Raw genomic sequence first — 11,715 nt, 5'->3', positions numbered from 1 at the left:
ACTTGCCTTGAGTTGCTGAATTTTCAGTGCAGTAGTTGTAGTCCTTGCCCTATAATATACATATCTTACTTGTCACCAATGCAGTATAATTTTTGAGAAAAATGCAAAACTAGGCACAAAATTGGCCAGGGGTGTAGTACCCCTTAAGGATATGTATGTGTTAACCAGTGGCAGTGTCAAGAGTGGTAGGAGGCATTGTCCCCTCAAACTTAGCTTTGCCTCCCTGATTGACCCCCTACTAGTCACAACACAAAATCCCAGAAAATTCCACTTGTTTGGTCAAAAATGCCAATTTTTATATGTGCCCCATGCTGCCACCAGTGTTGAAATGTCATAACAGTCTGCTAGGGCAAGCAGTATGTGTTGTAATTGTTAGCACTAGTTGCTTCAGCTGGTTAACATCTGGGAAACCAATAGCTTTCTCTATCATTAGTCAGGGGTTTTGTTGATGTTTACAGGCATCCAAACTGATTCTCACAACCTCGTCTTGTAAGAATCACATTAACTTACTGCATGTTGAATAATCAATGAGTTTAGGAGAATAAATTTAGATTCTTGTAAACTAAGCTTTGAAGAATCAATGCGAGAAAAATTCTCGGAATTCTCGCCAAATTTGCAGCTGTGACAAGTTATGTTGATGTTTCTTTCTTTGTTTGTTTCAAAATCCAGCTAATGCGTTGACAAGTCTGTTCACCATAATCCTGATCTGTGCATCGTCCATAAATTCACAATTCAGTACTGCATTAACGGCTGCAATAGTACTGTCAATGTTCTTGGCTCGCACCCATATCCTTCCATTCATACCCACTGCTATCTCAAATGGAATGCTTTCACCTAGGAGTCTGATGAGAGGACACTTCGGTGATAGGACTCTGGGAAGGAAATGAAACAAACAAACTTAAAATAAGATTTACAGATGTTAACTTTAATTCATTTTAGAAATAGATAATCTCATAGGAAAATCGATAAACATCATTTGCAATTTTTAAGTTGAGACTACCTCAATCTTCCAATTAGGATGTGGAATATATTATTGCTAGCTGTAAGCTGTTCTTTGGTTATAATACCATCCCCATTTTGGAATAAATTCTCCCATTTTGAGGGCTGGTGTATACCTAGGCCTGCAACAAATACGCAATTGCGTTATTTGTGGCACAAATCACATAATTTTGGTCAAAATGCATTTTTTGACATTTGGGAAAACTTTCATGATTTTTTCCCATGGAACTTGACCTGGAGCCAAGTAATGCAATAAGTTGTGGTTGATTAAAAAATAAATCACCAAAAAATTGTATCCAAAATTTTGTGTTTTTTGACAATCTAGGTGCGTATTTTGGCCTCCACAATTACGTGCTTATAGCAGGCCTATGTATAAGTGGTTGCAGTAATTGGCAATAACCTACTTGCGACATAAATTAAGAGAGCATTTGAACATGAAGCCTCCTCCAGTCACTACTCCCAGGCCACTGCTTCTACCACTACTATCTATGCATACAAGCTCTGGTTCCATGTCTTTGTTGGCTACTAATAGTTTACCATATATCAAGTCTCCTACCTGGGATCAGCAAAGATAAGGGAAGAAAGAATTAGTAAGGTGAATTGGGAATAAAAAAAATACAAGTTCTAATTTGACACATCTTAGGAATTCCACTGTAGGACATATCAACATTTTTCATTTACATGTAGTTGGCATTAAGTAATTCAAGTATTATATTAAACTTTATTTCTACTCAAGCCTCAAAATAAGCAGATCTGGACCAGGAGCCACACATTTGGGAAAAAACAGCTCCTGGTCCTGTGATTATCTAGTGAACCAGGAGCCATTTTTAAAGGGCTAAGAGTCATCTAAATTTCAATTACACATTAATACAAAACCTAGCTCTATTTGAAAAAAAGTAGAACCTGGTTCATATGATTTCAATGTGGACCAGGAGCCAAAATGTTATGACCATTGGGTAAATGACTCCTGGGTGCCTGCTTATTTAAAGCTTGTTTCTACTGATCTTAACTTGAACTGTGTATATAAAGAGTTCAGATGCAAAAGCTCACTTTACAGGGTCAGAATTTCGGCGTGAATCAGATAATTGATTCTCGCAAAGATTCTCATAAACAGATTTGCGTGAATCAAAGTTGATTCCCGCAAATTTATTCTGCAAGAATCAAGATTGATTCTTGCACTGCGAGACGAAATTCTGACCCTGAAGATAGCTGGATGTAATGATATTGCATGTTATTGCTATCTACTGAAGATAGCTGGATGTAATGATATTGCATGTTATTGCTATCTACTGAAGATAGCTGGATGTAATGATATTGCATGTTATTGCTATCTACTGAAGATAGCTGGATGTAATGATATTGTATGTTATTGTTATCTACTGAAGATAGCTGGATGTTATGATATTCCATGTTATTGTTATCTACTGAAGACAGATGGATGAAATGATATTCCATGTTATTTTACTGAACATTTTCATCAGGACTGTTGTTGATAAATAGATGAAGAGATTTCATACAATCTTAGTCACACATTTGACGATCTTCTTGGAAAACCAACTGGCAACCGCGTTGCTAAGCAACCAGTATCATCAACGGTAAACAGAAGATCTTCACAACAACATTAGTGTTGAGAAAGAAGTCTGCTAGATTTCAAAACATCCACAGTGAATACTGATTTATTGGACTAGAAATATGAAATCTCTTCATTTATTCCATGTTATTGTTATCTACTGAAGATAACTAGATGTACCGTAATGATAATTGATATCTACTGAAGATTGCTGGCAGATAATTGGATGTAATTATATTCTCCTGTGAGGGTGAATCTTGGGGCAAAATATTATAGATGAATTTGCTATCTACCACAGATAGTTTGACAAACTGGATCAATGTTATTGCTACAGTCTACATTGTATTTTCAACATAATCTACTTCAATGTAGTTATATAATTTTATAACAATGTAATTGAAAGAAAACACTTCTTTGAGACTTAATTAAAGTGCAGGTCTTGAAATATTGCTAACGAATTTGTAAACTAATTACTTACATTGACATTAGGTCTGTTTTTCTTTGTAGCACCGTCAAATGCCAGATATGACAAACTTGCAGGAACACTGGCCCCAATGTCAACTCTATACACATCACCTGCTCGCTGGCTTACTATCCCTAAAACACTCTCTCCCTTCACGGCAACATACTGAGGAAATACAATTGATAGTTTCAAAAAGACATAATTCTACAAACACTCAACAAGTCTGAAATGGATCTCATTTCAGACTGCAATTATTATTGCGCAATCATTTACTGACTTTGCCAACTTAAACATGATCAGAAATAGAGGTTTTTGTATGGGAAGGACTGTGAATAGTGCAGTGATATGGCTCTAAATCTGATACCATTAATAGTATTAGGGTTGGGGATGGTATTTGTAATGATGGTAATCAAATTGCTGACACCTTTAATATTTTCTTTTCCAATATAGGAGAAAACTTGGCGAAGGCTTTCACATCTGCTGATTTGGACCACAGTCATCCTGAGGAGACACCACCAGGGAAATTTTGCTTCACCAAAATTAATGAGGACAATGTCCTTGAGCTCCTCAAGGATACCAATGGTAAAAAGGCTACTGGCTTGGATAACATCAGCCCTAAGCTCCTCAAGTTCGGTTTTGCACAGCTATGAAAACCTTTGGCCTACATCATGAATATCAGTCTTTCCTCTGGTGTTGTCCCCTCAGCCTGGAAAAAGAGTAGAGTCTCCCCCATATTTAAGGAGGGGGATCATCTCGACACCAGTAATTATAGCCCCATTTCGGTGATCCCTTCCTGCATGAAAGTTTTTGAAAAATTGGTTCATGGCCAAGTTTACAAATATGTCTCTGATAAAAATCTATTGTCTAGGCCCTAAATCTAAAATCTATTTTTTGCCTCTTTGCACTCATCTGATCATCTTTTCATGTGATGAAAGTGATGCTGAATTTATGAAGGTTTTTTGCTTACAAGTTACATTCCGGTTATTTTTTGAGGCAAAAACTGCCTAGCAGGTAAAAAGGTAAAGGAGACGATGCTGTATAAACAGTGATCAGAGTACCCATCTCTCTTTCATTGGCAATTGGGCCAGACTCCTCCATGTAATGTTGCTATAGGGGCATCGCTACACCTCCTCTACAGCGAGTCTGTTACCTTCCCAGCATTTAAGAATGCCGGTACCCATTTAAACACCTGGGTGGAGAGGAGTAATCGAGATAAAGTGCCGTACCCGCAACCTTCCGATTATGAGTCAGTGTCTGTTCCGCTAGGCCACCGTAAAGAATAGCACTGTTTTCACAAGTTGTTTTCAAAAAGTTGTTTTGGTGTTTCTTTACTTTAGGGTTTTTTATTCTTACATGTTATAGCTGCCTTGTGGAAGTACAGTGTACAAATAAAAAACCCTAAAGTAAAGGAATGCCGTTGTTTTAACCTTGTTTTTTACCGCATAATTTCCCTCATTTATTGAAGCCCTGCCATCCTTCCAATGGCAATGCATTAAAACCTTGACTTCAAAGCAAATATGCAAAAGTAATGATACAAAAGTAATAATTTAGCAAGGCGGTTGGCAAGGGTAGTAGGAAAAGATCGCCAGATTTGACTTGTGACCATGCGTATCAAACGTCCATGATCATGATGATCGTCGGCGTCACGTCGCCATGCCATGCATGCCTGACCGGGCCATCCCCATGCCGGATGCCATGGGTCATGTTTGTTCAGGGTGCCCCGTTTCTTGATCATATTATTAAATACGTACAGCATTCATAGCCCTATGTTGAGGAAGGAGCAACTAGGGCCATGATGTTTGTGGCTAACTTAGGGCGTGTTCACATTACACAATGTGGGTTCGTACCTAGGTAGTGAAGTGGTGTCGATCCACATCGAATCCACATTGAGTTCGCGTTCACACTAGCAAGCTAATCTACATCGAAAGTGGGTTATGATGTAAGTGGAGCGAATCCACATACCCGGATGTTACATGTAGAACGACTCACATGTAGTACCACGCAGCATAGATACCAAATTTACGTAACTTGAGCCATCACCTCAGAAGCGATTTATAGACCTTTTTCTGATGATGTCACCCTATCGATATTGGGGTCTGAGATGTAAACAAACAACATGTGCGTTTCTCACGTGTCCACGGTGTAAAAATACCAAATACAGCGTATTTTCTCCTCTGTTTTGTCATATTTCACTTTAGCTTCCATAAAATAATTGTTTAAACGGGAACTGTATACTAGTTACCTTTGTTCCAGTTTGTTTTGATGCCATAAAATACAAAAGATATATACGGAAAAACAGCGATGCTATTTAAAATTCAATCTTTATTTTGTTTCACAATTTTGTTTACTTTTTACACCGTGAAGAACTACATGCGTACTGCGAGCTGGCAATTCCGCAGGGGACGCCTAGCGTGGCGCAAAGTTGATCGCGGCCTTGGCGCCGGTAATTGCGTTTGGGTGCGGATGACTCGAATGCTGGACCCCAATATCGATTGATTGGTGACGTCTTCAGTTCGTTTTGTTCCATTGACATTCACCATTTCGGCCCGTACGACCACAGCCACTTCCGGTATATGTGGATCGACTCCACATTATCGTGTTCACATTACGAAATTTAACCCACCTCCTAGGGTCGAAACTACCTCAACCAGGTAGTTTCGATCCACATTGTTGATGTAGGGTCGAATCCACTTACTTTGTGTTCACACTACACTGGGAAGTGGTTTCGATGTAGGGTCGACTCCACGTCCCTACATCAAAAGTGCCTGATGTGATCACGCCCTTAAAGGAGTATTTCGTGATCCAAGCATCCTCTATTTATGTCATTTTTCATTAGATATCCACGAAAAAAACTAATTCCCAAAATTTCAGTTGATTCCGATTTTGCGTTCGCGAGTTATGCATGATTATGTGTATTGCACTGTTCCATAGACAATGCGTTGTAATTTCGTTCTGGTGCACCAGAACGAAATTCAAATTTCACGATATCTTTGCTAAACGAATTAATCGGCAAGAAATATTTTGTACATAAACATTATGTAGCCAGAGGTTTCCAGTGATATAAAAATCTCAACTTTTTTTGAGAAAAGTGGGGGATGAGGCTGTGGATCACGAAATGCCCTTTTAATATATACAGTATTGAAGTTAAGTTAGTTGTGGCTGTGTCGGTTTGAAAAGTGTATTTAGTAGATCCATTAAGGGGGTACTACACCCCTGTGGTAAAATTGTGACTACTTTTGAATTTTTCTCAACAAATAATAACACACTGGTAACAAAAATTATGTATATTATTGGGGCAAGGAATCCAATTACTACACTGAAATTTCAGTGATTCAAGAGTCAAGACGAGCGGTTCAGAATATATGATAGGAAATGAGGTACATCCTATCGGTACCTTATTTCTTATCATAAATAGCGAACTGCTTGTCTTGGGTCACTGAAATTACAGTATAGTAATTGGATTCCTTGCCCCTATAATATACATAACTTTTGTTACCACTGTGTTATTAATTTTTGAGAAAAATGCAAAAATAGACACAAATTTCCCCTTAAATAAGAGTTTTGGAACAAACCATTTTAATTTTCTGGGAATTTAATCCACAGATTTAATTACAATATTTCGGCCCTAGGCCTTTATCAAGTGTGAGCTGCGATCTGCGTACCTGAAAATAACCAAGGAAAAAATTGTTGCGTGAAGCGCGTGCGTGTGAAAAGCGAGCGCGTGTTGTGCCTGCGCGTAAAGCGCACAAACCATAAACACGCAGGAATTACGCAAAAACGAAAACAGGTACGCAGATCGCAACTCCTGGACTACTGAGCGGCATGATGGATGAAATTAAGAGTCACATTTATTTATATTGAATACATTAAATTGTAGATTCATGCCGTTGGGTTATGTACGATTTCCTTCAAATTTTAAATTTGGCATTATATACTCAAAATGCTGAAATAATACTAGTAATAATTATCGGGAATGGTTTCTGTCCATTTTGAGCTGATAGTAACGAGGTAAAGTGAAAGAAACACTGCTTGTTATTGTGGCCATTTAACACGCAGTTCTATGGGAGGACATAAAGTCATAATTCTTTGAATTATGACTTTATGTCAAACTTTGCTCTGTTTACCTACAAACACAACAAATTCGGCTGATTCCATTTAGGTGCAAGTTGTGACATGTGTAAACATTACAAATATGCCAAAAAATCAGGTTTGAAAAAAATTAACCAAATTTATATTATAAGTAGGTATGCCAGGCAAACCTTAGTTAACACATTTGCTAGTCAGCCAAATTCGCCTACAAATGTAGAACACAATGCATATTTACATAGAAATTTAAAAGAACAGGCCGGTCAAGGAAGCCTACATAAATACAGGGCCGTCGCTAGAGGGGGGGTATGGGGGTGTGTGACACCCCCAATACCCAATTTTGTCGGCAAAATTTGACTGCTGTCGGCAAAATCATGTGACTGTCGGCAAATGTAGTCAAAGGTATGTGTGATTGTCAGCAAATTGTGAGAGCCATATAACAGATTAATGTGTTACGAAATTGTAATAGACATACTGTGAATGGTATAGTAGTTACTAGTTAATAAAAAATTGTGAAAATTTTTTGACCCCTAACCCCCCCTTTTTAGATTTCTGAGCGCCGTCCTGGCTAAAAAATTTGGGTCAACAAATTACAAAAAATTTCCGTCGGCAAACCATACTGTACACAGCCCTCGAATTAAGGATCTGAAGGGGCACGGCAACTTTTTTAGGGCAAGTTGAAAATTGCCTTGGATTTTCACTGAAAAGGCAAGGCAAGGCAGCACGGCAGTTTGCAATATTTCAAGAGGGCATCATGGCAACTGTTGAAAATTTGAGAAGGGCACCAAGGCAATTTTTCAAAAGTGAAGAAAACACACACAAACATCTAGATTGATGATTTTACAATGAAGGGGCAGGGCTGGGGCACCGACGGCAACTTCATTAGAGGGCACGGCAAGTGACTGCCTTGGGTAAAGGACATATTTTGAGGGCATTACGGCAGTGGGGATGGGCACCCACGGCAAAATGCCATGGGTGCCGTGGGTTAATTCGAGGGCTGACTGTACACCCCCCGAATCATATTGGTCTAGCGACGCCCCTGCATAAATATGTTTTCTATACTTCACTTGACCCAAATATATGATTTTTTATGGTGATAAGACAATCGCACATGGAATTAATTTTAGAGGGATTTTGATAGCAGTTCCATTAAAAAAAGCTGCTATCATCATGAGACTATTAGATCTAGAAACACCACCGAAATGCTGTTTTGGGGAATTTTGCTAGCTGAATCTTTTTGATGAAAGTCAATCTTTGACAAGATGTAACTTTGCTATGGAAAGTGCTATGACAAAAAGGTTTTCAGTTTTGGCTTTCTTTACTCTAGGGCTTTAATTTGATATATAAAAATGATGCAGTTTGATGGCAAATTTTAATTCACCTAGCATACCTATTATAAGATCGTACATTATGACTTTAAGAGTCACATTTATTTATATTGAATACATTAAAAATTGCAGATTCATGCCGTTGGGTTTGACTTGAGTGTCCCAAGTTGGAAAATGATACGTTGTTCCATCAACTTGCGGTCCTTTCTATCTGAAACTTGAGTAAGTGCTGTCACTTCCACATCATCCAAGGTGTGGTCAGTGGTGGTGAAGTGCTCCGGGACCGGTCGGGAAATGTCACGGAGAAGGATATCACACCTGTGCTCTGTAACTTAGTGTAAATCTGTCGGCCAACCTACGTTCTGTCTCAGACATAGACTGTAAGGTACTAATTTCGAGGAGCATAACAAACACCAAATTGGTGTCATAACAAACACCAAATTGGTGTCGTATGACCTGACATGCATGCATTCTTTTGTCGAGAGTTGACATGGTCTTTCAATTTGTGCCGAGTGTCCTTGGCAGACTTGACTATGCTTCAGTGGTCATGAAAGGATTCAATAGATAACCTCTGCCCGGGCCTCTGCCCCACTAATCCCCAGCTATTGTCTGAAATTGCACCTCGGCTCGGAAGATATATTATAACAACTCAGTCCCTCAAATGATACTGATAGTCATATAACGACCAAAAGATAAATGACTGACTATCATTATGCCTGGTCGAGCACCCTCACAGACCCGAACGTAGTGAGTGTGCTTGGTATGTCCGCCATGTTTCAAATCCATGGATGGCCAGCATAATGGCCCGCAAATTTAAGCTTTATGAGAAGCCTGTTTTAGTTGCAAAATGAGAACACAGAGTGGCTTATCTTTAACCCACATTCTCAATCTCTTATGCCAGAGGTTTAAATAAAACGATCCCTAACTAATTATCAAAAGATTGTTATGTAATTTCTTGAAACGTGCCGGCGAAACAATTTGTTTGCAAGTAAAAATCCTTGTTCCGACACCGATACCGTTCATTCGGCTTCATTCGGCAAACCACGTGATCACGCAGGTGAACTAGGATTGGACGATCGATTGCATGTAATTTTATCCAGGTTACCGGGCCATGCTTAATGGCGATACTCGCGTCTTGGAAATATTTTTCAACCACGTTGCAAAATGATCGGAAATACACCATCAAGGCGACTCGATCGGTAAGCATCATTAAAACTAAGCAATATTTAGTATTTCTTCTTTTGATTTTTCCGATAAAATTGTAGTTTACAGTTTTGATTAGTTTGATGAGAGTGGATTTAAACACCAGTCCACTAGTAGACGTTGTAATTGACAGTTTGACAGTTCCGCCGGAGGATAATGTGAATCCATAAGATGTGGCGATCAATTTCACGATTAAAATCTTTCCTTTGGGGCGATTTCCATTTCTTGCTATCATTTAAAATAAAGCCTGAAAGCATCAATACTAAAGATAGGCTATCAGTCTTCTTCTTCTTCTTCTTCCTTATAAGTACCTCCCTCATATGTATGAGTATTGTCGCACTGCGTACAGACAAGCTGTACTTATTTTTTACTCTGGAACCTAGAGTAGATGAGTGTATTTTGAAGTACAGTCAACATGACCGGGATGATCCCCTGCTCTTTTCGAATAGCCTGTGACGTTCTTTAACGTGCACACTACATTAATGTGAGAAAATATGCATGTACACTTGTGCAGATATATGTTAACATTGGATTCCATTTCTTGTTTATTTTTCACTGATGGAAACGCCTGTTCTGTTGAGTGTTGTATCTTGTATTGGTAGTATTTCCCATCATTGAGGACTGAGTTCCGCAGTCTAGTTCTGTCTCCCCGATATACAGACAGATGGGATGACGTTTACAACCAATGCAATAAATCACATGGGTTGAAATGCAACTGAATGTTTTCTTGATGTGATACACTCCTCTGGGTCCCGTTACGCTGTTGTTGCACCTCAGATGGCGGCTGGGTGTTAACGTGTTGCATCTGCGTCGCTTGCAGGTAACCGTGGCGTGGTTGGCTACCGTCTCTTCATCTGTTTGTGGTAGTGAAGAGCGAACAAGGTGATCTTTAACGTTCTTGTCGCGACGGTAGGACACAATGGGTTGTTCTTTGAAGATATACTGAAGTTATACTCATTTACTCGGGTTCAGAATTCTGCAACCATGGCAGCAACTTACCCGTTTTTGGTGATTATCAATCCAATATACATTGGGTTCTTTTCTTCTAAGGACACCACATTTACATGCAATCACTCGCTCTGATTCTTGCCTAATACCTGGACCTAATCGATATGTTGAAGACTTCTCAGATTTTAAGAGATCTGTCAGAATATCGCCTGGTAAAACAACTACATGTTCTTCTTCAGTGGGAGTCGCCATGTTTTTTAGGGACGGGCGGTAATCCTATTGAAAAGCGCTAGTATGCTGCAGAATGGGGACATTTATGAATAATAATTTAGTTACGTCATAATATTCAGAAGGTCAAATTCCGATGAGAGGACGAGTATTAAACGAATGGAAGAAGGGAAGGAAGGAAGAAAAGGGTAAACAAACCCAGAAAGAAAAAGAAAAGAATAAGATAAAATAAATAATAATAGGCCTATAATATTAGGGACCGTTCACAAACACTTCTAACAGGGGGGCCTGATTCAAAAAGAAAAATTAACATAAAAAAAAATGAACATATTTTTTTGCGAGGCCCCCCTTTCGGACCTAAAATTATTTTCAGGGCCCCCTTTTTGGTCGTTAAAAATGAACTCATCATAGAAAATAGTGTAAAATCTTAGTGTTCTATGAAAAAAATTAAGGTGATATTTTAAAGGCCCCCTTCAGAGGGATACAACTTTCACCCCCCCCTTTTTTGCATCCGCCCCCCCCGCTATACAAGACTGAAAATAGCTGCAGAAATAAATGTCTTTTTCGGGAAAAACTAGAATAATCTTTGGGGATCTTAGGGATTGCACATCTTTAGTGGCCGGGGGGTCACCCTAAATTAGACTTAAATTCTTCCCCACTCTCTCTCTCTCTACAGGCGTGAACATTGGGGGGTGATTGTAGGACCATCCCCCTGGCAAAATATTGGTGGAGGATTTATCCCCCGCCCCCCCGGACAGGGCCGTTCCGACCATTAGGCAAGGTAAGGCGGCAAACGCAGAGGGACGAAAAAAAAAAAAAAAAAAAGGTGAAAAAAGACAAAACCGGGAATGGAGAAAGAAAAGGGAAGAAAAAATGAGGGCGGATAAAAA

At 39.1% G+C, this 11,715-nt stretch overlaps 1 protein-coding gene across 1 annotated transcript; it reads right to left on the bottom strand.

The window, feature by feature from the left end:
• Positions 1-316: 316 nt before the first annotated feature.
• Positions 317-10,870, bottom strand: LOC140136298 (exosome complex component RRP40-like). Its single transcript, XM_072158334.1, has 4 exons — positions 10,649-10,870; positions 3,048-3,197; positions 1,404-1,555; positions 317-872 (listed from the first exon to the last, which is right to left on the bottom strand). The coding sequence occupies exons 1-4, from the start codon at positions 10,847-10,849 to the stop codon at positions 659-661; spliced, it is 717 nt and encodes a 238-aa protein (XP_072014435.1). The 5' UTR covers positions 10,850-10,870; the 3' UTR covers positions 317-658.
• Positions 10,871-11,715: the final 845 nt, after the last annotated feature.

This window comes from Amphiura filiformis, chromosome 1, assembly GCF_039555335.1.
Source record: "Amphiura filiformis chromosome 1, Afil_fr2py, whole genome shotgun sequence".
NCBI lineage: Eukaryota > Metazoa > Echinodermata > Ophiuroidea > Amphilepidida > Amphiuridae > Amphiura > Amphiura filiformis.
This window is presented reverse-complemented; position numbering and strand designations above follow the sequence as displayed.

Bases quoted from the DNA above. Each gene is read 5' to 3' on its own strand.
- LOC140136298 (XM_072158334.1), bottom strand. From the start codon at position 10,849: ATGGCGACTCCCACTGAAGAAGAACATGTAGTTGTTTTACCAGGCGAT. The intron at 3,198-10,648 runs GTAAGTTGCTGC...GTATTTCCTCAG, and splicing joins TTGATAATCACCAAAAACGG to TATGTTGCCGTGAAGGGAGA. The intron at 1,556-3,047 runs GTAAGTAATTAG...TGCTGATCCCAG, and splicing joins AAAACAGACCTAATGTCAAT to GTAGGAGACTTGATATATGG.